General features: G+C 45.8%; 1 protein-coding gene across 1 annotated transcript in view; it reads right to left on the bottom strand.

Annotated features, from left to right (window-relative positions):
- The window catches only part of CGNL1 (cingulin like 1), a 136,179-nt gene that overhangs the window by 17,301 nt on the left and 91,774 nt on the right, over positions 1-27,104 (bottom strand). Inside the window, exons 9-13 of the mRNA XM_087821276.1 lie at positions 11,355-11,561; positions 10,396-10,500; positions 4,730-4,882; positions 4,145-4,315; positions 14-175 (exon numbers count right to left, since the gene is read on the bottom strand). Coding sequence (XP_087677402.1) covers positions 14-175; positions 4,145-4,315; positions 4,730-4,882; positions 10,396-10,500; positions 11,355-11,561 — 798 coding nt within the window. The remainder of the gene's footprint in view (positions 1-13; positions 176-4,144; positions 4,316-4,729; positions 4,883-10,395; positions 10,501-11,354; positions 11,562-27,104) is intronic.

Below are 27,104 nucleotides of genomic sequence, written 5' to 3' on the forward strand. Positions count from 1 at the left end.
GTGGCCCACAGACCTCCATCTGCTTGACAATTCTGCTGCGGTCATCTTTGAGGTGACTCTTGGCCTCCAGCTCATACTCCAGGTCCTTCAGCGTCTGCTCCAGAAGCTGCCTCTTTGTGAGTGCTTCATCCTGAGCTCTCTGGTAGTCCCGCAACTCTTCCTCCATCAGGCGCATCTAGGATAAGAAGGGGTCGGTGCTTAGCTGGCGCATGTCAGGAGAGACAGTGCGAAAGCAGAGCCCAAGGAGGATCGGGTGGACCCCACTACTGGAGGTCAGAGGACCTGAGCAAGTGCCACCGCCCTCAGGGCCTCAGTTTCCTCTTCTATAAAAAAGGGAAGGGGGTGGTTTCCAGCTACAGGTAGCAACCCATTGGGTTATAAATTCAATACAGTAGATGTTGACCAGCATTTTAAAATTAAATATAACAGAAAAAAATACTCAGAGTAGAGTACAAGCAAATAATGTTTTGTGAAACTTGTGCACTACATATTCATATATTTGTAGGGGTGTGTATATTACTGGGTTGCAATGCAAGAGGTATTTCTCACCTTAAGTCGTGATCAAAAACACTGAAAGGCAATGAGCTGGATGAGTGCTTCCCAGAGGATAACTGATGGCCCACCTGGGTCAACATCATCCCAAAAGAGGTGTAAAGTTAGGGGGAAATAAAAATTAATTAATGACCCCAAAGCAACCTGCAGGCACAAAATCTAATATTATAAACATGCCCCTTAGGTGAAAAAAACCACTGCTCTAGAGAAGAAAATCATGTTATCAGCGGTCATAACCGAGACTGCTCTTTTCATCCACAAGGTGGCACTGAACTAACAACTTTGAAAGCTGCAACAGACAAAAGAGCTTGATTCACAAGGGATGGTCCTTGTTTTCCACTTCTCTGGAATTTCCCTGAAAGGCCAAGCCACCTCCACACACACTAGGTATTCCTGAAACGTCTGTGTGGATGGATTTGGTGAAGCCCAAGGCTGGCTGTTTTGTTCTCAACTTCTCCTACCCTCTTGGAGATGGCTGAATGCACAGTCTCAAGAAGAGACTACACCAGGGGGTTATTTCCTTCAGGGAATATATGAGGGTAAGTAACAAGCTCCTTGAAAGAACACCATCCCTTGGGGACGACTTTCACAGAAAAGTTGGGAAAGCCCCAAAGATGGTCTTGGGGGAGTGGGGGACCCAACAGGCCAGACTAGTTTAGAAAGACCAGTGGGAAAACTTTCAGAAATGTGTTTCTCTCTTGTGGGATCACCTGACATTTCTATGAAAATAGTACAGCCTTGACAAAGACCTCTCCTGAGAAAAACCCTAGTCTGGTTTTGGTGGAAACTGAGTGAAAAGACGACTGTGAAATGAAACTGAGTGCAAGGACAAAGGAACATCATCCCATGAAAAGGGATGTGGGTTAGGGTGAGGGTTAGGTTAGGGTTAGGGTTAGGGTTAGGCTTTGGCTCCAGAGGGTGCACTGTACCCCAGAACATTCAAAATCTCTCCAAAGATAATCTTAAAAATATAATGTCTCCATGACTCCGTTTCCTGATTTCAATATTGGGATAATTTTAAAACCAACCTTATAGAGCTGTTATGAGAATCAAATAAAATAATATCACACAAAAGAACACAGGTTTGAGAGTGAGAAATGCACAGCCTGCATTTCCCTGTTGGTGCCTTCCCATGCCCAGCATGGCCCTTCATCCCACTGCCCAGCACGTTCCTACATCCGACGCCAGGATGTCCCTGGAACACCTCTCCAGGGCTCTGGCACACTAAGAGCACCGGATAAGTATATGCACAAGAGCATAACTGTATAGTGTCTGCAATCACAAGTAAGCAAGTAACTTTTAAATCTACTTGTGCTGCCTTCACAGAGTCAAAACTGCCCTTTGCTAAGTGAGATTTAGAAGATTAAGCTGAACAACAACACCTTCTAAGTCTTAATTCTCTGAAGATTATCTGCATTGGAACTTTCCTAGCTCCACACTGAAGGCAAAATTAGATAAAATGTGTATCTCCCTCAAAGCAAAGAAGGTGAGTATAACAGTCCCTGGGAAGGGGCCCTTTGGCTTTCATTTTTAACTTAGGATGGGGTAGGGAGAGGTGAAGAGTTGAGCTTGAATTTTTTAAGGATCCAGAGTGATCTTGACTTGTTAATTCGCTAAGATTTTTTTTTTTTATTTTTAGAGAGAGAGGAAGAGAGAAGGAGAGAGAGGAACACTGATCGGCCTGTCAGGGATCAAGTTAAGAATGTGCCCTGACCAAGAATTGAACCGGCAACCTTTCGGTGAACAGCACGATACCCAATCAACTGAGCCACACTGGCCAGAGCATTGTTAATTCACTTTTGTCATAAACGACTCCATGACTTCGGCAGCCTGACCCAGGGAGGTATCTGTAATTTCCTTTTAGAATGATGAGGTGTCTGTTTCTGCCATTCAAATGGAAATAGGGCTTTGCCACTGAGAAAATCTAAGAAGGGCCATCTTTGTTTTCATGGCAAGGAATCCCTTTTTCGAATCAATACTCTTCTATAGACATCATTGGTCTCCACCTGGCCTTAACTAACCTCTCTGGACCTCAGTTTCCTTACCTTACTTGGAAAGCACTAAGATTCCTTCCAATCTAAAGACTGCAGCAGAGCCCAACCGGGCATGGCTCAGTGGTTGAGCATCGACCTAGGATCCAGGTGATCAGGGTTCGATTCCCAGTCAGGGCACATGCCCGGGTTGTGGGCTCGATCGATCAATGACTCTCTCACCATTGATGTTTCTCTCTCTCTCTCTCTCCCTCGCCTTTCCTCTCTCTGAAATCAATAAAGATATATTATAAAAAAAAAAAAAAAAAAAAAAAGACTGCAGCAGAATAACTGTCATAGAAAAGGCAACAGAAGCTGTTTGCAGGGGTCACCCTGGCACTATGAATTTCTAAGATCAACACTGCATACCAGGTGTTTGTTGGGATCCTGGCAAATATCTGAATCTCCCCCCCACCTGCTGTAGAAATGAAAATGGTTCTTTTAATGCCAGAGAGAACTATGATGTCAATGAGCTAATTTCAGTTTTTACTTGGATTCCTGTGTCCTTTTACCCTGCGCCAGAAGGGATCTGCGTTCAGGACCCGTTCAGCAGTGTTCTAGAAGTGTGTCCCACACACTTTCAACACTGACTCTGGGTGACTTCTCTTTGATCTTCAAAGATATTAAAAGTTTGTTTTTAAAAGAAAAACTTGTTTTCCTGTGGAATCTTAGTGCTTTTGGCACTGCTTATGAAAAAGAATAAGACTTAGAATAAAAATATAACAACATTAATATCCAGGATACACAGACCCTCTGCTATTCGGTCCCTCACTTGATCTCATTTAATTATTAAATCATTATTATTCTGCATATTTTTAAAGAGGGAGCAAAAAATAGATGCTCAGAAAATTGGGGTAATGTGCTCAAGGTCATGCAGCTGGCGAGAAGCATGTCTAGAAATCAGCATTAGCTGTATTTGCATTTTAGAGCCTTCAGCTTTCCATTAAAATAATCAAAACCATTCCCTTTATGTTTCTCAGTTCTTTAGAAGTCAAGACTGAAGGGAGCTAACATTTGGGTTACTTTGCTCCATTATTCTTCAATATAAAACCAAAAATATGTTTTAATAATTTCAATACTCATAAATTCCTGAAGATTTCTTTTTGTCTCTATTATTGTTGTTCTGAAACTCCTGTCTACCACTCCCACTCCAATAAAAGTTTATATGTTCTAAGAATGGTGGGGGCGGGGGGACGGGACATGGTTACTATAATCCCTGTTCTAGAACTAAATTAAAACATTAATACATATAAATTATTTGGACACAACTGGGCACACCTTTGGTGCTCCATAAATGGCAGCTAGTCTTTTGAGACAGAAAATCTTGGATTAATCAAGAAAACAATCAAGTTACAGTTTTATCAATTTCACCTTAGAGGCCCTGGGTCCATTGTGTCTTAGAAAACCATTTGGCCCATGTAACCCCCCAGAGGGTTAAGAGTGAGAAATCAAGCACAGATGTTGTCTTAAGAATCCACCTCAAGCCTTCCCAGGAGAGGAGCTCAGTCTGAAGGACGCTCTGAGTAAGGGTGGAGCCAGGAGCTGCTCTGACCAGGCCTTACCTCCTCCTGCATTTTTGTGGCAGTCAGACGGGACTTTTCTGCCTCTAGGGTTTTCTCCTTCAGCTGCCTTTGCATTTCTGCAAGCTCCCTGCGATTTTTCTCCTTGTAGTCGTCCAGCTGGTTCTGGAGCTCCAGCGTTGACGTGCGGGACACCTCGACAATGTCAGCCATCTGGAAGGAGTGACACAGCGAGCCCACCCTGTATGAAGCTAGGTTCAGGGCCCATCTAAACACAGATCACATCTCCTCCTCTCTCATCGACAGACTCCCCTAAAGACTCTGCAAAGCGCCTCGTCATGGGCTGTCCCAGTTTAGTCCCCTCTAACTGGGAAGCAGCTAGGCCCAGAATCCAGAAGGGACTGGCATATTCTAGACCAGTTTCTCTGTATCTGGGACTCTCAACAAGTCCAAAGAGCTGTTTCAGGGGATCTGCAGATCCCTGAAACATCTGTGCTTACACATAACTGCAGGTTTCCTTAGCTTTCATCAGGCCGCCAGAGGGGAGGGGTCCCAACCCAGGTGTGCGCCCCATGCCCTCTCCTACCCATGCTCCCTGCCCCCCCTCAGCTCTTCCTGCTCCCTCACCTCCTTCTGCAGTTTCTCAATGGTCTTGTCAAGGTGCCATCGCTCATTTTCCATATCGTTCTTCAGTCTCCTTAACTGCTCCTTCTGCTCCGTCTCATCTTTTAGCTTCTCAGACAACTGCTTCTGCTCCTGGGTGGCCCGACTCAGGTTTCTCTGCAGATGGCAGGGAAAGGACAGTGTTGTCATCTACCTGCCAGGTCAGCCACGCAACAGGCAGCAGAGGGAGTTTCACAACCACACCACAAAGCCATGGTTACATCGGTGAGAAGAAGGAAAATGATCAGTCAAGTCATCCCAGAGACACAAGGACACTGCTGCTTCTGAAACTCAGGGGCCAAGCTGACTTAGCCAAAAACACAGAGGCAGACGCAGGGTGCAAAGCGGCCGAGGCTGCTGGGGGTGGAGATTCAGGGTAGTGTCCAGAAACCTGATTGCTCGTGCATGAAAAGTGAGGTAAGGTTATGCATGACACCAACCTAAACCTACGTGGCAATTCATATCCTGTGATATATAGCACTGCACCTAATATTCTTGAATTCGCTCTGCTGCTCAGATGATCATTACCATTAAAACAGCTAATGATGAATCTGTGAGGACAGAGAACACTGTCCACAGGCCAGGAGTCCACTTGGGTACAGGGAGTTGTAATCAACAGAATCCATGAGTTGGACTCATACACAGAAGAAAAAGAACTTGGCAATCCACAGGCCCATGAACTTGATAAGTAGAAGGTGTTAGATGGAAGAGACGTCAGTCTGAAAAAATGCATGAGTGGTTATTTTAGTGAATCTGTACCAAATATCAGTAGTTACTATAAAGGGCAATATTTTCCTGGGTTTCCCTGGATCTCTCATCTCACAACCTCACACAGACTGAAGCCCTTGATGTAAAAAAAAACCACATGACATTCTAAAACAAAATCCTAATCTTAGGAAGGTTACAGTGGCTCCTGTAAATGGCTGAGTGCTGAGGCCACTGGTGTGAGCGTATCAAGAAGAGGCACAACTAAGAATGGGGCAGCAGGATCATCAAACATGGGCTGGATCATCAGGAAAAACGTTATGAGGTGCTGAGGGCTGAATGTGGGTTAGTACAGGTGCTGTTTAGGACCTACTCAGTCTGTGTCCCTGCAGAGGCTGGATAGGGACACTGATTTATATGTTTACAGTGCTTAACAGTTTACAAGCTGCTGTCACATGCAGTAACAGGCATCTTGAACACACTCCCAAATCACTTCAGGCTCTCCTGGTTTGCAGGGCATGTGAACAGCTCTGCTGGCCAACCACCTGACCTGCGGCCAAACAGCCACCTGTGGAGGCCTTCCTTGCCCCTCTGGCTGCATGCTAAAAACCAGCCAACCCAGCCGGCTGCTGAAGTTAATTGCTGTGGGGAACCAAAGTCAACAAAAGTGCTAAAGTTAAAAAAATAAAAGTGCTAAAGAAAGGCAATCAGGAGTTCAGCGTGGGACAATTAGCAGGAGTGCTTCCCACCACAGCCCAGCTGGGCACACAGCGGAGACAGGATCAAGGCTGGGATCTGTCTGTGGCTGATTTAGTGGTGCTGAAGGCTAAGGGGGGCATGCAGGGTAAGGTAAGCAATGCATGGTTTCATTGTGTAGGAGAAACCTCTCAGAAACATGTATCTCAAGATGTAAATTCTTGAAAAACAACAGTACAAATACAGAAGGTAATCAGTGGCTTTCCATAGAGCCTTCAGGATCCAACTCAGCCCCTGTCCCTCTAGGTCCCCCCAGGCTCTCTTTTTCTTTGTCCTGGATTCCAACCCCAGGGGCTCTACGTCAGCAGACAAGCCAGCCCAGCTCCGTTCAACCTCCGTATGGTGTGTGCATTTCAGCTTTCCCTGGGCTCAGGCAGGGCTCGCCAACTAGCCCTGCTCTCCGTGTCACTGGAGACCAAGACTCACCCACCCTGGGGCTGGCGCCCAGCCAATACCCCACTCCACCCCCTCAACATGCACACGTTTTCCTAGAAGAATAGTTTTGGATAAATTATTTTTAAATATTTCTTGCCCGGCTGGGCTTGGCTCAGCAGTTGAGCATCGACTTAGGATCCAGGAGATCGCGGTTCAATTCCTGGTCAGGGCACATGCCTGGGTTGCAGGCTTGATCCCCAGTCCGGGGCATGCAGGAGGCAGCTGATGAATGATGTTTCTCTCTCTCCCTCCCTTTCCCCTCCTCTCTCTGAAATCAATAAAGATATATTTAAAATATATATATGTGAGTGTGTATATATATATATATTATACACACACACACACACACACACACACATATATATGCTTGCTCTCTTGCAGGGTAGTAAGATCTATAAAGGCAAGGAATCAATTTTCTATCTGGGTATGTCTCAGAGCCCAGATTCACTATTAGGCATACAATAAAAACTTGGTGAAAATTAGTATCTATCCCCAAAAGTGTTTTAAAGACTTCTTCTATCTGAATCACCAAGCAAGGGTGGAGTGCTCCTTCCTTACAATGTAGATTCTGGCCCATCCTGATGGAATCCACCATTTTTCTTAGAGTGGGGCCCATGAATTTGCACTTGAAAGTTACCCAGGTAATTCTTTTTTCTTTTTTTTAATATATCTTTATTGATTTCAGAGAGAGGAAAGGAGAGGGAGAGAAGGAGATAGAAACATCAATGATGAGAGAGTCATTGATCGGCTGCAGCCCACACCCCGGGCATGTGCCCTGACCGGGAATCGAACCCCGATTGCCCAGATCCTAGGTCGACGCTCAACTGCTGAGCCACGCCTGGCCGGGCACCCAGGTAATTTTAACATGAAGTTTCAAGATGTTATTTAGCACATGCTCTTCCTCTTTGGTTATTCAAGAATTAGGTTCCGATACATCACTGCTGAGAAAACATGTCCCTAGTTCACGTGAAAAGAAGCCAAGCTGGCAACTGTGAATTTAGGAGTTAGGAGGGAAATACTCTGTGGCCACAGTGACTACATTTCCAAGACCAGAAATATGAGCTCCTTCACTAATATTGGGATCTAAACTTGAGGAAAATTTATCAACTTGGAAAACCCAAAACACCAAGTCGGTGGATGTATTAACAATGAGTGCCCTTGAGCCTGGGGACCATTATCCATGAGTGGATGCAGAGCCTTTTACTACATGACTAAGGCCCCAGTTCATCCACATTAATAATAAGCAAGTGGCAGGTGAGCCTAAGGGCTGAAGGAGAGGAGGCTGGGAGAAAGCTGGTCTTCTCAGAGCCCTGTCACACACTAACCGCAGACAGCAACAGAGGGAGCACTGGGGCCTTTTAATTCTGTTGCCTCAATACACAGAAGTCAACAGGGGGAGGTGACGGTACACAGAATACAAACCCTCATCCCTCCCTGAAGGAAAAAACTGTGGCTTCTCCAGAAAAGCCGTTTCTCAAGGGAATCAGAGCTGCCTCTGTCTTGAATGAAGCTCAAGTCCATCTGCCTGGCAGCACAATCCTACACCAAGGGGTAGGGACCCAGCAAACCAAACGGCATCTTTAGGACCTGCTGCCACTCTCTGACCAAGTCATAATAAATCAGACCTAAGTTCACATGGTCCTCAGCCACTGTAAAGAAATGCACGAAAATGCAACAGATCACTAAAGGCACAAAGATTTTGAAATATAAAATGCTTGTGTGGAAAAAAAACCAAAACACACACACAGTTATTCTTTCCTCCCCCTCTCAGGGGTAAGCCCTTTCGGTGGCTAGCTTTGGGAAGAGAGTTATGCAGAGAGGTATAGAACTAAAGGGGCTGACTGTCTGCTTCCAGATTTTAGAGAAAATGGAGTATTTTAGGATGACGGTGCACTTTTTACAGCACTACTTTTGAGATGAGATAATTCGGATTAACGATGGTGAGGTGGCTGGGCCCTTTATAAATGCCTGCTAGACTGTGCTAGGATGGCCACACAGTGCACGAAGCAGTCTCGCCATCTCCACACCTGAGAAAACAGGCCCGAACAAAATTAACAGGTGAGGGATGCTTTCCAAGGCAAGGACAGAGCCCCGGAGGTGGGGGTGGGTGGGGTCTACATTAAGATCTTTAGGCCTTGAAGCCACATCTGTTCTCTCCCCAAAGTTAACTATGAGCCTGAATTCACAGCCGGTGACCTACCCCCTTACATGTGAAACTTCTGGTTTGACCAAAGGATAGTGCAGACTGAGAGCCTGTAACAGGTGCCCCCAATGCTCCATATGGACATGACTCGAGGTGCAGATTTCTGCCCCTGTAGAAGACAAACTTTTCTCCTCTTTTTCTGTCCCCAACTGGCTCATAGACTTAAACCCCACATTTTGGTGGCTGGGTTGTAGCCATCACAAGCCTTAAACAGCAGCATGGTGAAATTGCCATCTACACAAAATCAACTGAACAAGAGTTTGTAACAAAGATGGATGGATGGATGGATGGATGGATGGATGGATGGATGGATGGATGGATGATGGATGGATGGATGGGAAGAAGGAAGGAGGGGGAGGAGGAGGAGGAGGGAGAGAGAGGAAGGGGGAAGAGAGAGGAGAAAATCCAAAGTTAAGACACTCAGACACCAAACTCAGGAAAATCCAGGGCTTTACTATATTCAAAAACAAGGTCTTTGTGTCCAAAGCCAGAAAGAAGATGGAGACCACTGATTGGGGCTGAGGACTCCTGATTTATGGGGGGCCTGAGGGTACAGGCTCCTCTCCTCTACCGTGAAGGAATAAAGCTGTATGCGGAAAGGAAAGCTGCCATTGGACCTTTACAAATCTGAGTACGGCCTGCGGTCAGCTCTTAGGACTGCTCGTGAGCCCCTCCTCTGCCTGACCTCCACCTCCTAATGGAAAACTTTTAACAACCTCTTCTTAGACAACTGCTCAGAAACCCTGGCTTTCACCTTTTTAGAAATTCACCCAAGTGTTGCTTGGTGCTGGTTCTTTAAAACCCCGAGGGCAGGTAGGAGGAAGGAGACACCTGGATCACGTGGAAGTCACTGTGCAAACTCAACTGAGAACTTCAGTGGAGACTGTTTTTTTAGAATGTACTTCAACCCAGCCTTCTAACCTTCAAGTGGGAAAATCTAATTTTCTAAGAACCTACTGATTTTGAATAGAGATAGCTATCTAGCTTCAAGGAACTGACTTCCTCCTGCTCCTTTCAAAGCCATGTTCAAGGTCTGCACCCTCTGGAGTCTGTTTGCCCAGAGGACAGAGAAACTTGGCTTCCGGCAGACACCCAAGCGACGCTGCCCTGGGCACCAACCATGTGGCCGGCCTTCTTACACAACTCACATTTTATCTTTGGAAAGCTGTCAAGCTCTTTAACATCTAGACCAGGATTTTCAACCTCAGTACTACTGACACTTGGGGCCAGACAATCCATTGCTGTGGGGTCTGTCCTGTGCTTTGTAGGATGTTTAGCAGCATCCCTGGCCTTTACGCACTAGATGCCCAGTAGCATCACCCCTACTGTGACAACCAAAACTGTCTCCAGATATTGCCAAATGTCCTCCAGTTAAGAACCACTGGTCTGGATGGATACTCTGAGGTCAGGGTGGTTATTATGCAGGAGTTATCTGGAAGACGAGGGCCAGTGGCAATCTGCAAATGTCCCCCCAATTTTGCTTCTCGGGCTTCCTGTGTGCGGGATAAAGACGACAGCCCTCAGTGTTTACCTGAGCATCTTCCAGCTCACTCTCCAGGGCCCTTCTGGCTGCCGTGGCTTCTTTTTCTTCCTTCCTTGCACGCATGAGGGCCTCCTCCAATTGTCGAATTTCCCCCTACAATGAAACATGGAGTCAAGATGTACTCAGATGTGTGCTGCACCTCTGCAGCTGGCTCGGTGGCAGGAGAGGAGTGAAGGAGACAGACACAGGCACGGCCAGCAGTGTCACGGGCCCAACGTGGCACACGACAGCCATGTTCCTGGGTGTGTGTGCCTGTCTGGGGTTCTGTACTCAGACAGACGTGAACACCTAAATCACCTGGGGTAGCTTTCTGAAAATACTAATATCCAGCCTCTACCTGGAGCAGGCACTGATCGACTCAGGCACAGAGTTTTGGAAAAGGCTTCCAGGTGATTCTGACGCATGACCCTTGAGGAACCTCTGTTAGAACACGTCTCCCTTTACATTTCTTTTGTCCCTTTTACTGTCAGAGGCCACCGGAGCCTGTCTCTTGTGAACAGCCTCCCACCTCCAGAAACCTGGCAAACCAGAGAGTTGGTTTGTTAAATTGGTTTATGACTTCAAACACCATCAACTGTGTTAAAGAATGAACAGTCATGAGAGAGGCCGGCTCTGACAGTGGGGTTAAATGGCCTTTTCGGGTCTGTGGAGGCCTCCGCTCAGTGATGAAGGGTTGAGTGTGTCTGCTGTCTGCGTGAGTGGGGTTCCTGCACCAAACATGCGCGTCCCCCCGACTTCATCAGCCCTGTTCCCAGGCCTCGCTAGCAGCTCAGCTCCCACTCAAACTGCTTGCAGAGGCACAAACAGAATGGTTTGCAGAGAGGACACAGTCCCCAGTGCTTTGACCTTTCCTACTAAATCATGACAGTAAATCCCTTCCCACTCCTGAAACCGCTCACACAGGAAGGAGGGCCCACAGATGCCCAGTGGAGCCCCGCGAGCCTCACCTCGTACTTCTTCAGGGTGTCCTTCGCTTTGGCTTCATCGCCTTGCAGGTCCGCGACCTGCCTCTGAAGCCGAGCGATGCTCTGCTCCAGCTCGCCGACGCGTCCCCGCAGCCTCTCATTCTCCTCCTGCAGGGCCTCCGCGTGCAGCTCAGCCCCCATCTGGGTTTGCTGGGAAGTGCTGTTCCGACTGGCCAGGACCTCAACATTCTGTTCAAAACACAAAAACAGCGTCAAGAGGAAGGCCCCAGCTCCCAGGATGGCTGACATTTATTTAAAAACCACGGCATGCCCTGGCTGGTGTGGCTCAGTTGGTGAGCATCGTCCTGTGCACCAAAAGGTCGCTGGTTTGATTCCTCGTCAGAGCACATGCCTGGGTTCCTGCTCGATCCCCAGTAGGGGATGTACAGGAGGCAACCAACTGATGTTATGCTCTCAGATTGATGTTCCTCTCTTCTCCCGTCCTCTCTCCCTAAAAATCAATAAACTACTCTTTATAATAAAAAAAAGAAATCCACGATGTGTCAGGCACCTCTCTGAGCCAAGGTGGCACACTGCAGCCAGCAGACCAAGTCTCCAGCCGTCCACCTGCTGTGAAAAATGCAGTCAGTGGAACACCCCCACGCCGTGGATACCTGTCTAGGGCTGCTTCCATGCTACCACAGCAGAGTGAGGAGTTGCGGCCGAGACACAAGGCCTGTGACGTCACAAAGCCTAACGTGCTTACTAACCTGGCTCTTTACAGAAAGTCTGTCAGCCCTCGCCTGGGTCAAGTCCTTGACATCTAGAGGAGGCCCTCGTGCATGCAAGAAAAGAAGAAAAGGGAGCCGTGGCAGCCAGAAGGACCCTGGAGAGTAAGCTGGAAGATGCTCAGGTAAACGCTGAGGGCTCACACAGGACGTCAACCTGTGAACAGCTCTGCAGGGGCAGCAGGGGGCACTGTTCTTATCACCATTTTAAAGACAAACACACTGAGACGTGGGTGGATTAATGAACTAGTCCAGGTTCACTTAGGAGGAAATGCACTCAGGCTGCCAGAATCCTCACCGGTTCTGTAACCTGTTACCACTGCCTCCTGGTGAGTTCACTTCCCAGACCCTCACCATGTGCAGGGCCCCTTAATAGAAGCTCTTGATGAAGGATAGGTTCTGTGTATAGATGTTTTTTAATGTCCAATACAAACTGGGAAATTAAAATTTGCTTAAATTATGATATAGTTCATAGTGCAAGCTGTAGGCACTATCATCTAAAAATGAGCTTGTGCTGCACACAAATCCTAACAGAAGGAACCGCAACAGTTACAGGATGGTTCTTGTTAATTCCAGATGTCACATGGACTTATTATTTTTTTGGCTCATTCACTTGAAGTGATGATAAGTGGCCTTGTCCACAAATCCACCTCTCCCAGCAGATCTCTAGCCTTCCATTTCTCCACTACTGCAACGATGCCAGTATTAGCAAACTGAACGCTCATGAAGCAGCAATGCAGGTGCCTGCAAGAAAAGGCAGGCCCAGGGAGGGCAAAATCCAGCTTCAAAGGCTACGTCACAGCCCACCTGGGAGAGCTATCTGCCAGACTGCTTGCTTCCTTGCATAGCTATGGTTCAGAAAGATCTTTAAATCTTTTAACAGTACAGTAAGCTGTATCATCTTGAATTTAACCAATTAGAGAGTTTCAGAAACCAGTGAGTCTTTTCACACCCCAAATGTTTAATTCTATACATCTGGGAAGCCCAGAGCCAAGCTACTGAATCAGAACACAGCTGACATGGCAAGGAGAAAACTCAGGGGCGCAGCAGCCAGGATTTCTCAGGACTGCTTGGATATCATCTCCTACTTAAACCAACAAGATGAATCAGGAGAAATAAAGTGTGTCTGAAAGCTTGAAGAGGGACCTAAAGAATCCAATAACTGGTCAGGCCAGGGAAAGAGAAAAGTCTAGATTGCCCATTCCTGCCCTAACTTTTCCATTAGAAGATAAGACACTACGAAGCTACAATTATCAAGACAGTGTGGTGCTGGTGTAAGGATCCACATATAGACCAATGGAATAGAACTGGGAGTCCAAAAATAAATCCTCACATCAATTGATTTTCAACGAGGTGCTAAGACAATTCAATGGGGAAAAACAGTCTTCAACAAATGCTGCTGGAATAAATGGATGAATATACTCACATGCAAAAGAAAGAAATCAGGCCCCTTCCTTACACTGTACATAAAAATTAACTCAAAATGTACCACAGACCTAAATGCAAGATCTAAAACTATAAAACTCTTAAAAGAAAACATAGGACTAAATATTTGTAATCTTAGGTTAGGCAAAAGCCTCTTAAACACAATGCCAAAAGCACAAGGGACACAAGAAAATGTAGATATATTAGACTTCCTCTAAATTAAAAACATTTGTGTTATAAATGACACCATCAAGAAAGTGAAAAGACAATGCACAGAATGAGAGAAAATATTTACAAACCATATATCTGGTAAAAGACCCATATCTAGAATATATAATGAATGCTTAACTTAAATAAAAGATAAATAACCTGATTAAAACTGGACAAAGGATCTGAGTATAAAGAAATCTTCCCAAAGAAGATAGACGAAAGTCCACTAGCACATGAAAAAATGCTCAACATCATTAGTTATTAGGAAAATGCAAATCAAAACCATATCAAGGTGCTACTTCACACCCACTGGGATGGCTTTAATAAAAAAGACAAATAATAGCAAGTGTTGGCGAGGATGTGGAGAAATCGGAGCCCTCATACATTACCGATGGGAAAGTAAAATGGTGCAACCACTTTAGAAAACAGCTTGGCAGTTCCTCAAAATACTAAATAGAGCTATCATACGACACAGCAATTCTATTACTAAGTATATACGTAGCAAAAATGAAAGCCTATGGACACACAAAAACTTAATAGCAGCTTTATTCATGACAGCCAAAAAGTGGAAACAACCCAAATATCCACCAACTGGTGAGCAAGTAAACAAAATGTGGTCTATTCATACAATGGAATATTTGGGGGGCCTAAAAAGGAATGAAGTAGTGATACACTCTACAACATGGATGAAGCTTGAGAACATTGCACTACATGGGGGGAAAAAAGCCATTTACAAAAGGTGACATTTATATGAAATGTCCAGAATAGGCAACTCTAGCTAGAGAGAAAGTAGATGAGTGGTTGCCTAGGGCTGAGGGGAACCAGAGGATTGGGAGATAGAAGCTAGAGGGTGGGTACAGGGTTTCCTTCTGGGGTTATGAAACTATTCTAAAATTGTGCAATGGTTGCACAACTCTGTGAACATACTAAAAACCACTGGATCTTGCACTTTAAATAGCTGAATTTTATATATTATGTGAATCGTATCTCAATATTGCTGATTTTTAAAAAGGGGGAGAGAGAGAGAGGGAGAGAGAGGAAAAAAGACAAGGAAACCTTAGGAGAGGTGATGCATTAGCACCAGGGTCTGAGGCCCAGCCAGGCACTAGTGAGGGGAAGAGGAGACTAGAGGCTGCTGCCTAAGTGGACTGGTAAAGCGAAGAGCACTAACATGTGTGGTCAGTGCTTTGTCGTCCACCCAGAACAAGGACAGAACAAAGACACAACACCAGATCTGGTTTAACCTGGACTGGGGCCTCCCTGGCACTCCGACATGCTAGACAAAGGAGCTCCCGCTGTGTTTTGATGTTTAGAACTTGGTGCTTTTGGTTTGAAAGTTGTGGGGGCACATTCTGAGTCCTGGGAGGACCGACTAGCCAGGACCGACAGGGGTCTGTCCCAGTCCCAGCTTTCGGCTTCACAGGGTGAGCGAGCAGGACTCCAGGGGAGTGTGTGTGTGTTGAGATACTTAGTCCTGTTTTGACTGTTTGTAATATGTTTTGTCTTTGTGTCTTCATAATGTGGTAGACCACATTATATTTACAAATAAATTAACTTAAGCCTCTATTGACAGTCCTTTCCAGAGCCCTTCCTTGTCCCTGCCTTGCCACACACCCAGTCCATTTTACATAAAGCCCACATGACAAACTTCCTTCTCCTGAAACGATACCTGATTCACCTACAGCAGTCCTGGAATCTAAAAAACTAAAAAGATACCCCCTTATTCATGGCAAGTCCCACATGCAGTTCTCCATGACGTCCCAGTGAAAAGAAAACTGGTTGAAAGGATCTCCAAAAGCCCTTGCAACTTGGAACTTTAACCTATGCATCGTCTTTTCCAAATGCTTACACTGTGTCTCCTGAATGTGGCAAAGGCAGTGGAACTCCACCAAGACCAGAGCTGGTAAAGATCCACTCAGACAGGAGGTCACTGGGGACAGCTGCTGACCTCACTTCAGCAGGTCACTGGGGACAACTGCTGACCTCACTTAAGTTGCTGGTGCTGCATCTCAGTAATTCTTTGATCTTAAGTCCTTATGTCACAACAAGATTAGAGAGGATGTTCCATCATCAATAAAACCAGAGAGCACACAGTTTCTAAGGATTCATTTAGCATGTCATGGCCCCCTATGTAATACCTATTTTTAAAAGGATTACATCAATTTGCTTTTCAATATTTTAACTATTTTCAGTCATAAATAGTTAACAAAGATCAACTTCAATTCCTTAGCTACTACATAAGGCTGAAAACACCACACTGGGTCAAAATCACAAAAGCAAAAGTGGCGGATGTGCTATGTTGCATTGTTTTTCAAGACTAGATGATCCCCTAAAATTGCACTGAAATCATTTCTGCCCCCATCAGACAGTCAAGGTCAAAGGCTGGATAACACAGTGTGTGGGTGGTATAAAGAGACAGATTCTCTCACTCACTGCTAGTGGGGCTAGAAACTGGAATGAAATCCTGAAGGGCAATTTGGTAGTTAGCAATCAAAACAATAATGCACATTCTCTTTGACCCAGCAACTTTTCCTCTAGCACTTATCCTACGTGTGTGCAAAATGACATGTAAAAAGATAGTATATTAATTGCAGCACTATAATAGCAAAAGATTGAAAACAACTAAATCCCAATTAATCGGGCACCTGTTAAATAAGTTATATTAGTTCGATTAAAAAAAGTGAGGACTATGCAAGGAACAGAATATTGTACATGGCATATTCCTGTTTGTCTAAGGAGAAGGTGAGGGGAATAAATAAGCATGTACTTGTCTACATAAGAAACTGGTAACACTGCCTGGCTGTGAGGGAGGTGATGGGGCTATGGAGAGAAGCAGAGGCAAGTATTCCACTGCAAATCCTCTTATAACTTTTGAATTTTGAACAATGGGAATTCAACAGATATCAAAATATTTTAAATATACTTCTGTTGTTGAAAAATGTGACTATCTATGGCCACAGGCGCTTGGAGGACAACCACCTCCCCAGCCCATTTCTCACCGCCTCCAGCCTCTAGAAAGCTTCCCCAGCGAGTTCACAGATACTCTGGGCCCTGAAAGATAGCAGCGCTGGAGCCCAGGGAGCAGCTGTGCAAACACAGCGTGGCGCCAACTCTCCCACGCTGGTTGACATAGTTAAGAAATTCCTTTGCACCACATATAGCTGGGAGAGTGGAAAAGGCCCAGATGGCCCTGGACTTGCACTTACATGAGTGCTTCTCCAAATTTTCCACCCAAGCAACCCTAAGACAGAGAAGTCCAATGTGGGGTGATGAGAGACATCCAAGGGACTGCAGAGAACTGTCTTCAAGGCTTGGGTTTTTCCATCAAAAATGCATGCACAGCCCAGCCGGGCATGGCTCAGCGGTTGAGCATCAACCTAGGATCCAGGAGATTAGGGCTCACTTCCCGGTCAGGGCACATGCCCGGGTTGTGGGCTCAATCAATGACTCTCGTCACTGATGTTTCTATCTCTCTCTCCCTCTCCTTTCCTCTCTCTGAAATCAATAAAGATATATTTAAAAAAAAAAAAAAGCATGCACATTTGCATTCGACATCATAACATTTTTCATTACACTCGGTGTCTCATTTTATTTTATTATTTTATTTTATTTTATTTTATTTTTTCTAATATGTCTTCATTGATTTCAGAGAGAGAAAGGGAGAAGGAGAGAGAGAGAGATAGAAACATCAATGATGAGAGAGTCATTGATCGGCTGCCTCCTGCACACACCCCACTGGGGATTGAGCCCACAACCCGAGCATGTGCCCTGACCGGGAATCAAAATGCGATCTCCTAGATCATAGGTCGATGCTCAACCACTGAGCCACACTGGCTGGGCCTGTGTCTCTTTTTATATTACAATACTGTGTCATTGGTGTTCTGGGAAAACCACTTCTATCCTGGAGCTTAGCCAAGCACTTTTTCCCGCCCGCCCAGCACATGTGCACACCTCCCAGCCTGAGTAATACAGACAAATCATCTCAAGAAAGGAATTCTCAGTTTTAATTCTACAGATGTGTGTCTAACCATGTAGAAGAAAAAGCAGTCTCTAACTCAGGCTGCATCTCGTTCTGGGCCCTTTATTCAGCCAGGCCCAGCAGATCCTTAGTTTCCTCATTTGCAAAAGGGGGATGAAGGTACCTAATTTGTGTACTATTGGAAATATCTAGTTAAGTAAGGTGACAGTCTTACAGTGGCCCTTGTTATTACTACCAGGCCAATGAAACCCACATGTGTTTCCCAGAAGGGCAGGATTTTGCACGGCTCACCCACTGTGGTTCTACATCCTCAAGCTTTGCCTCGGGTAGCAAAGTGCACATCTCTACCAGATAAATAGCAAGCCTGGGTTTCTCAAAAGAGAGAGCTAAGATCTTCCAACAGTCTATCCAGGACAACTGCATCACACAAATTAGATGACCCCCTTCTCATTTCAATTGCAAGTGAAGTTTCTTGGTGGGCTAATTCATTAAAAATTTTGCCCCGCACTGGCTGGTATGCCTCAGTTGGTTGAGAGTCACCCCATGCCCTTAAAGGTTACCGGTTCCATTCACAGTCAGGGCACATGCCCAGGTTGCAGGCTTGATCCTGGGTAGGGGCGTGCAGGAGGCAGCCGATCAATGTTTCACTCTCACATTGATGTTTCTCTCTCCCTTTCCTTCCTCTCTCTCTCAAATCAATAAAAAATTAAAATTAGCCCAGCCAGGTGTGGCTCAGCGGTTGAGCATCAACCTGGGATCCAGGCAATTGGGGTTGGATTCCAAGTCATGGCACATGCCTGGGTTGTGGGCTCGATCCCCAGTCGGGGCCGTGCAGAGGCAGCCGATCAATGACTCTCTCCTCATTAATGTTTCTCCCTCTCTCTCTCCCTCTCCTTTCCTCTCTCTGAAATCAATAAAGATATATATATATATTTTTAATTACAAAAAAAAAAAATGTAGCCCCATTTCCCTATCCAGGATGGTCTGGTAAACTAATGGCAACTAAGAAAATTCTTCCAAAACAAATAGCATATTTCAATGTGCTGAATTGCTAAATTTCCACTTCTGAAATAGTTGACTTTTAACCATATGCTCCAATTACTGATTTAAAAGGGGAGTAGGGGGGAGAATATATAATTGTATCACACACACAAAAATAACCAAAATCCCAGTCTTTGCCAAGTACCACCATTCACTGCAAATACTGACCTGCTTACAAGCTGGCACATTTTCAGGAGTTAACACCCACATTTGGAAATGTTCACAGTGTCCCTTGGGGCCAAGGGAAGCTTTTATTCATAACAAGTAAAAAGCTCCCCAATAGCACCACACATGGCCGCATCTGAGCGTTCGTCCTGCTCCAAAGGCACTGGTAGGCTCTCTCTGCAGGAGCACAGACCTGACACCTCATACAGGTTTGCTCCTGATCCATAACAAGTAACCTCACGGGACAAGGCTCTTCTGGCTTGTCCTCGGGTAGACCCAACACAAAGACACTCCAGGTCCTACTAATTAACAAGGCCTCCACCACAGCCTGCTTTTGTTTCTCTTCTGTCTCCCTTTTTTGCTGAATGAATGAAAACAGCTGAGGTGTGGAGCCCCGGGGGGGCCAGGGAACGGAATGTGGGTTTGTCAGTTCCGTGTCACTGGCCATCCCCACACCAGTGTTGAGGCAGCAGGAGCTCAGCTGATGGGCACCCACACAGTCCCCTGGGTCAGGTCATCTGCTGGGAGGTGGCCACCTTCTCATCATCACAGCTGCAGACGTCCGCTTTCATTTTCACAATGAGGACCCGGATCACAAATATAATGAGACCCTCTCTCACTCTGAATGTGTGAAGAACCAGGTCCCCTGTACTGTGTCTTCAGCTTCCCCCTCACCTGAGAAACAGTAAACTATTTTGGAATAGAAACAACATATATTTTAGTCCTAAGATGCTCACTCCATCTCTTTCCCTAGTTATCTGTGAATTTCACTGCTAAAGGCCTCGAAGCCACAGCTTCTCACATTTTAATAAGCACAGGACTCACCTGGGGATCTTATTAAATAAATGCCCATTCTGACTCAGGAAGGATGGAGTAGGACCTGGACTCTGTAGTTCTAACAAGCTCCCAGGTGGTGTCAGTGATGCTGGTCTGTGGCTCCCACTCTGAGTAGTGAGGTTTGGGCTGAGGAGAGGCTGCTCAGGGCCAACAGTCAAGTCCTTTACACTCCTTGGTATGACTCTGGTGCCGGGGACTGGGTGATAGGTGACTCGGGTGCTACTGCAGGATTGGCAGCCAGCTCACACTGTGAGCTATGCAAGCCCTTGACCCCTCTGAGCTCAATTCACATCCTTAAAGAAAGCATAACAGGTAATACTTGTTCTAAATGGGTCAGAAATCCAAAAAAAGATGAGATATAAAAGCTTGGAAAAGCTGAAATCACTACACGAATGTACAGCGATGGGTTTTCCTTCCTCATTTCTGAATCTGCCTACTTACCATTTGGTCAAGTAGGAGGAGCGAGCATTGAAAAGCATCATTTCCAAACCCCAATTCTGAGAATGACATCAGTTTCCAAAACTTCCCTCACTATATTTCCCCAATGCCAATGCCATTCCTTCCTCACATATTTGCAGTTCAGAAATGCATTGGTTATACACTTGGATAAGCTCTTTGTATTTGTGTTTGTGTTCGTGTTTGTGTGTTTGTTTTTCGCAAGGGAGCAGCACATGAAAGAGATGGGAATCAATGTGGCAAAGAAGAGGGCAGTACCCATTACCAACACCCCAAGCATTTTCAAGGAAGAGCTGATTCCAAACAAAGAAGAGTGGAGGTCAATATTCATTTCAATATTCATTTCCTTTTGTTAGATGTGGATTCTGGGCCAGACTCTGCTGATAATTTACTGCATGACCACTTTAGGCAAGTCATTTAACCTCCATCTGCCTTCAGTTTCCTCCTCTGAAAGTTGAATTGGTCAGTCTAGCTAATTTCAACATCTCTACCAGCTCTGAAGTCTGAGATTCCAGAGTGAACTTGAAGAAACTGGGCAGCATTAGGCAATCATGGAATTCAACTAAGAATTCCAGAAGTTCTACTACTAAAACTGTATGCTTCCATTTCCTCTTCAAATGCTGTCAGCTAAACTCAGATCACTTTTACCAGTGTCCCTACCACTGCATCTTGAGCTGAGGACCACGTCTAAAGACAGGCGACTTCATGCCACTGAGCAGGGCAAAGTGTTCTCAGCTCATTCCCTTCCCCATGGTCACTAACCTGCCATAACTCACCAAGTTTAAATGTGTCATGTTTAATGAAGATTCTGTTTGCATTTTGTTTGTTTTCATTGCCCTTGTGGTGATTTTCCTGTTTATAAAACCTTACCTAAACAATACTCCCTTTTACTCATACTTGTAACTCGGTGATTACACAGGTTAAAATTATCATTGATTTTCTTCATAATCTCCTCATGAAATAAGTTGATATACTTCCCTTTAAATAGTTAAAAACCAGCAAAATTTGCTCTCTGAGTGGCCTGTAATTCAGACACAGGTCCAAGACAAAAATTGTGCTAATAAAATACCTCACACTTGCTCATAGAATGAATTTGACATAGATGCTCATTAAAACCACCCAATAAACCTATAGAAAAACTCACAGTGGGGATAAAAATAACTATGATAAAAATACTCTGCACCAAAATAGGTCAAGTGATTTTTCCCAAAAGGCAACATGCTCAATAGTTCAGGCCTTGACATGTAGTGTGATTCCATTGCTATGAAACGTCCACAATAGGCAAATCCATAGAGAAATAAAAAAGACCAGCAGTTGCCAGGGGTAGGGGAAGAGGGAAATTCAAATGTAAGGGGTTTCATTTCAGGATGATGGACATTTCTTTGGACTTGGGACAGTGGTACAGGTTGCCCGACATTGTGAATTATACAAACCACTAAATTGTACACACTTTAAAATCGTGAAAATGGTGAATTTTATGATACGTGAATGTTATCTCAATAAAAACAAAAGGAGCCCTGGCCAGTGTGGCTGAGTTGGCTGGGCGTTGTCCTGTGCACCGAAAAGGTTACCAGTTCAAATACCAGTCAGGGCACATGCCCAGGTTGCAGGCTCGATCTCCGGTAGGGGGCGTGCAGGAGACAGCCAATCGATGTTTCGGTGTCACATCAATGTTTCTTTCTCTCCTGCCCTCTCCCTTCCTCTCTCTATAAAAATCAATTTAAAAATCTTTTTTAAAAAATTAAAAAATAAAAACAAAAGAAAAAAAAGAGTTTAGGCCTTGGAGACTAGCCCTACTTGTTTCTTGCTAAGCCTTGGTTTTCCCCTTGTTCTGATAAATGAATGGAATCATACTGTACGTGTGTAGCGACGTTTCAGTTACACAGTCAAGAACTCAATCAATGATAGCTATATACGAAGCTCAGGTAGCACCAAAGCTGCACAACTAGGACTTGCACCCAGCTCTCTGACTCCCTGTCTGTAATCTCTGCCGCCTGCTGCTAGGTTCTTCCAAGTGGGGCAGCATGTTCAGGGACAATTGCCCACAGTCCCCCAGAGAAGGGGAAAGATCCACACCTGCCAACTGGGCATTAGCTACGTCCACACCCTGATTTAATGGGGGTGGGAGGAATACGCAATTGTATCATAAAAACAGCATTTCAGCAACTTCTATGAAACAGAACCCTGGGTTACACACTTTTAATTATGCTTTTGCGTTTCCTTTTTTTTTAACACCACTCCTTCAAAAATTCTTTAAAAATTTTCCCCAGTTTCCCTGGGTCCTCTCCATTTCTAGCAGATAAAAAGAGCCTCACTTATATTTGTAAGACACCACTTCCTTCACCATGATGCCACAGTCTAAGCTAACCTTGTGACCAGCAAGTAAAAGTTCTGTTTATAGAACCCAGCATCCCCCCGCCATGCAGTCAGCCCCTCAAGCAGCTGCTGGCTGGCGGAAGGGACTCCACCCAGACGGTGCCGTGTGTCCAGGACTCTGCGTCACTAGGAAAATTCTGGGGGGCGGCAGCAGGAAAAAAACAGGGGTGAGACACCCAGTTAAATCCACTTTGTCACTGGCAGACCAGATGGCTTTACAAATGGTTAAAATCAGCTTGCTGTCAGCACACACGTGTCCAACAGGTTGAACAGGATTTTTGAAGACAGACTATAAACAAGCAGGTTCTCCGGAGCACTGCCTAGTTCTGGGGACCCCTCCAAAATAAACCAAAGGTTCAATCTGGAAGCCAGCAGGTCCTAATCGTGTCCACAGTTCTATGCTGTTCCCTTCCCAGAAATCTTGTTATTTATGAAAGTAGATCCTTCAACTTTCCCATTTTGCTGCTCCCATAGTTCTGTAAATGATGAGAAAAATCAACCTTAAGCTGTAGAAATCATGTCATTTAAAAAACTGTAATGAAAATGCTTAAATCAATAACTCTCATTCCAATAACCAGTTCCATAAGCACCTCTTGGCACCTCCAAACTAGACTAAATTTCCATGCAGAAGACTGTCAACTCTTCCCTTTGTCCCCTCCCTCCCTCCACGGGCTCAGGAACTGGCGAAATAAAAGTGGAACTGACATCGCACACTTGGGTGGCAAGAGGCTAGGCAAATACTCTCACCTGCTTTGAGGCCGGTTCCCACAGTCCCCAGAGTTAAGACACACAAGGGTGACCTTTATTTATTTCCTCTTTCAAAGATGTCAGTTGTTCCCTGGGACAGAGGTGAGCAGACCGGGCTTCTGCAAAGCCGGCGGCCTCCAGCTTCCTCCTTGCAGGCCAGCCGTCGGGGCTCAGCAGCCAGCTCAAACTGATGAGCAAGGGGAGCAGGGCCAGCAATGGGAACGTCCTAATCCAGGTATGGTCACCTGCACCCTCTGAGGTTTTATCCAAGTAACAATTTCTCTGAATCGCAGTCTGGTTTTCTTAAAAACAAGGGTGGTGTTATGGATCCATTCACTGCATGGATCAAGAAAAATGAAAGATTACATACATTGCCAAGTGTCAAAACACTGTTCACTACGCAAACAGTATGCAGGAAAGGATTAGTATGTACCACCCAGAAGCTACAGAACATAAATCACAGACTTCCTCCTAGACACAGGCTTGAGGGGGTGTGGTTATAGTTTGGCCTTCATCCCTTGGACAAATTGTTTCCCAGCCATAGCTGCTGGCAAGACTCTCACTCAGTCCCTCTGCTTCTGAAGGAAGGGAAGATAAAATGCCACCTTCTCCCTCTGGGAGAGACAGAGGGGGGGGGATGGAGTAGTCAAGTCTAATCAAAGACGCGCCCCAGGACGGCTAGAGGGCCAAGTCCCATCAGTTTTGTTTTTTCGGTGTGTTTTTAAATGTTTTGTTTTGTTAAACCTCATCAGAAGATTTTTTTCCCATTGTTTTTTTTTTAAGAGAGAGAGTGGAAGGGAGGAAGGGAGAGAAAGAAACACGGATGTGAAAGAGACACATCGATTGGTTGCCTCCCGAATGTGCCCTGACCTGAGCCCAGAATCCAACCGGCAACCCTTTGGTGCATGGGCTAGCGCTCTAACCACTGAACCACGCCAGCCAGGACAGGTCCCATCAGTTTATGTTTTGTTGGATATACTTATTGATTTTAGAGAGAGGGGAAGGGGGGGAGAAACATCAGTTGGTGCCTTCCGTGCTGACCGGAGATCGAACCCACAGCCTAAGTATGTGCCCTGACCAGGAATCAAACCCACAACCTTTTGGTATACAGGATAATGCTCTAAACAACTGAGCCAGACAGGCCAGGGCCCATCAGTTTTCTTTTTAAAAAGCCATTTGGGCACTTACCATAGAGGCCTCATAAATCATGACGGGGTCACTAGTGCTGTTCACCAAATATTTCAGCCCTTCTCCCCTCCAGGCCATGTATGATCATCCGTGCCTGCCCCCTTGAAGTCAGGTGTAGCCATATGACTTGCTTTGGTCAATGAAATGTGAGTCTCACCTGCCCGGTCGGCATGGCTCAGTGGTTGAGCATCGACCTAGGATCCAGGAGATCGGGGTTCGATTCCCCGTCAGAGCACATGCCCGGGTTGCAGGCTCGATCCCCAGTCAGGGGCATGCAGGAGGCAGCCGATCAATGACTCTCTCATCACTGATGTTTCAACTCTCTCTCTCCCTCTCCCTTCCTCTCTCTGAAATCAATAAAGATATATTATAAAAAAAAAAAAAAAAAAAGTGAGTCTGGTCTGTCGTCATCCCGATTACTAACCACCCCAGGCTCCCGAGACAAAGTCTCCCAAGACAAAGTCTAGATCCCTCATAGATACAGGTCTGCATAGAGGCCTAAGACGAAACCTGGTGCTTGAACTCAAGTCCACAAGCCAAAGAAAGCTTCGGCCACATCAAGACACATAGACATCCATTAGACCCTTCCCAGAACCCCACCCCCCCTTGTGAGCAATATTGCAGGGACCAATGGTGACAGTCAGGGCATCACTGCCAGGGTCCTTCTCTTGCTCCCATCCCTCCTTTAGCTGCCAATACCTTGCCTCTCCCTCCCCCATCAGGGTAACTCCAACACCCCTCTGGCTGGCCTGTGTTTCTTAGCTCCTGGAAGCTCAGCCTGTCACCCCAACGCCACCCTCTTTGCTGGTCAATTATTCCTTAACTCTTTTGGGGGAAAGGAGACATCTTTTTCCCTTAGCCTCTTTCCTCCCTCACTTTTCTCCCTCTATGACCAGTGAGCTCCACCCCATCTCATTCTGGGGCTACACCTGGGGAACTGGACCAGGGGCCCAATTCACTACAGGCCCAGGTGGGCTGCTGGTCACATCCCCGAGGACAAGTATCTCAGCCAGGCGGGCAAAACAACAGTTACAGAGAGCTCGCTCCATCTGGACATTGCGCTGACTTCCACGGGCATCTCACTTAACTCTTAAATTACCACCTCAAGGAGGAACTATTCTATCCTTTGCTTGTAAATGAAGAAACAGAGGCACTGAGAGGGTAACTGGCTTAAGGTCTCAAGGCTAGTAAGCAGCGGAGCCAGGATACAACCCCAGGCAGCCTGACTTGAGAACCCAACACGCTGGCAACTAGGCAGTGAGCTGCTCACAGGCAGTGACTCCATCTCACTCGGGGCCCAGCCCAGTGCCTGGCGTACAGGGTGCTCACAACCAGAGTTTAGTGACTTAACTGGCTCTCTCTGTGTTTTTAAGGGTCCAAGTATATATTAACGTATCCGATGACAGTCACCAAACACACACACTGCCACACTGCACATTTATTCTATATTATTTTTTCACAGTCAACACGCATTATTTCTGCTGTGTCATGCGCCAGATCAACTTTCGCTATCTAGCCTGGGAACCTAACCCCAATTTATTACAATGTCTCCATGAGAAAACTCTCTCAGCTTCCAAACACCCTACATAAAAATAGATTCTAGCACCTTCCTTTCCTAAACTGAGTCCCCCAGTGCGCAGATTCCCTCACTAGGGTGCGGTTAACCTCTGCATCACTAAGGAGTCTGCCCGGCTGACGCTGCCTCACTTTGCTGCATCTCTGCCTCCGAGCAGATGTCTGGATTCCAAAAGAATGTGTGAAACTGGACACTCCTCACATTTTTCACAAAGGCCCCATTCTCAGTCCAAATTTTCACAAAACTATGGTTCTCTGGGAGGCACGGGGTCTTGCTTAACCTGATAAATGACTGCTCTGATTCATGAATTTTTAGTTCCCTGAGATACGGCTGGAATTTCCAGCTCACGCGCAGCCTGACATCTGTTCTCATTGCTCATTTTCCAGGTGAGCAAACCAGGGCCTGGAGAGCTGAAGCAACTTGCTCAAAGTCACACAGTGGAATTTTAGCCATGGCAGGAACCTAATGGACGTAAATTTCACTCCCTCCTTTGCATTATCCACTAACCTGAGTGATTCCTCTCCTGCTCCCTGACAAGGACAATGCCACTTGGAACACATGCCTTTTCTTCTCTCCCACCCCTGTCTGGGAACCCAAGGGCCCCCAGGGAGTCCTGTGCTTATCTGGCCTCAGGGAAACACAGAAAAATTATCTTTTCGCCTTGTTGCTGCTGACAGTGGCCACCTACCAAGGGGACAGGATGTGAAGGAAAATATCTTACATTTCCTTCCCAACCTGAAAAATGCATTTTCCCATTCCAACTCCCATCCAAGCCCAGCTTCTCATCTACACACTTCTAGAAAACTAGGACACCCAATTCTAATATACACCTCACCACCCAACTCATTTACAGTGTGTCTTCCAGAATGATCCTGCCAGAAAGACACCTTCACCACTACACAGCTCTGCTCAGAGTCCGGAGTGACTCCCAACATAGAACAAACTGACTCCAAACTCCTCATAGCCTGGCCTCCAAAACCTTTCTAAACAGACTTCTGTCTACC

The sequence above is a fragment of the Miniopterus natalensis genome, chromosome 1 (assembly GCF_054644295.1).
Source record: "Miniopterus natalensis isolate mMinNat1 chromosome 1, mMinNat1.hap1, whole genome shotgun sequence".
In the NCBI taxonomy this organism is placed as follows: Eukaryota; Metazoa; Chordata; class Mammalia; order Chiroptera; family Miniopteridae; genus Miniopterus; species Miniopterus natalensis.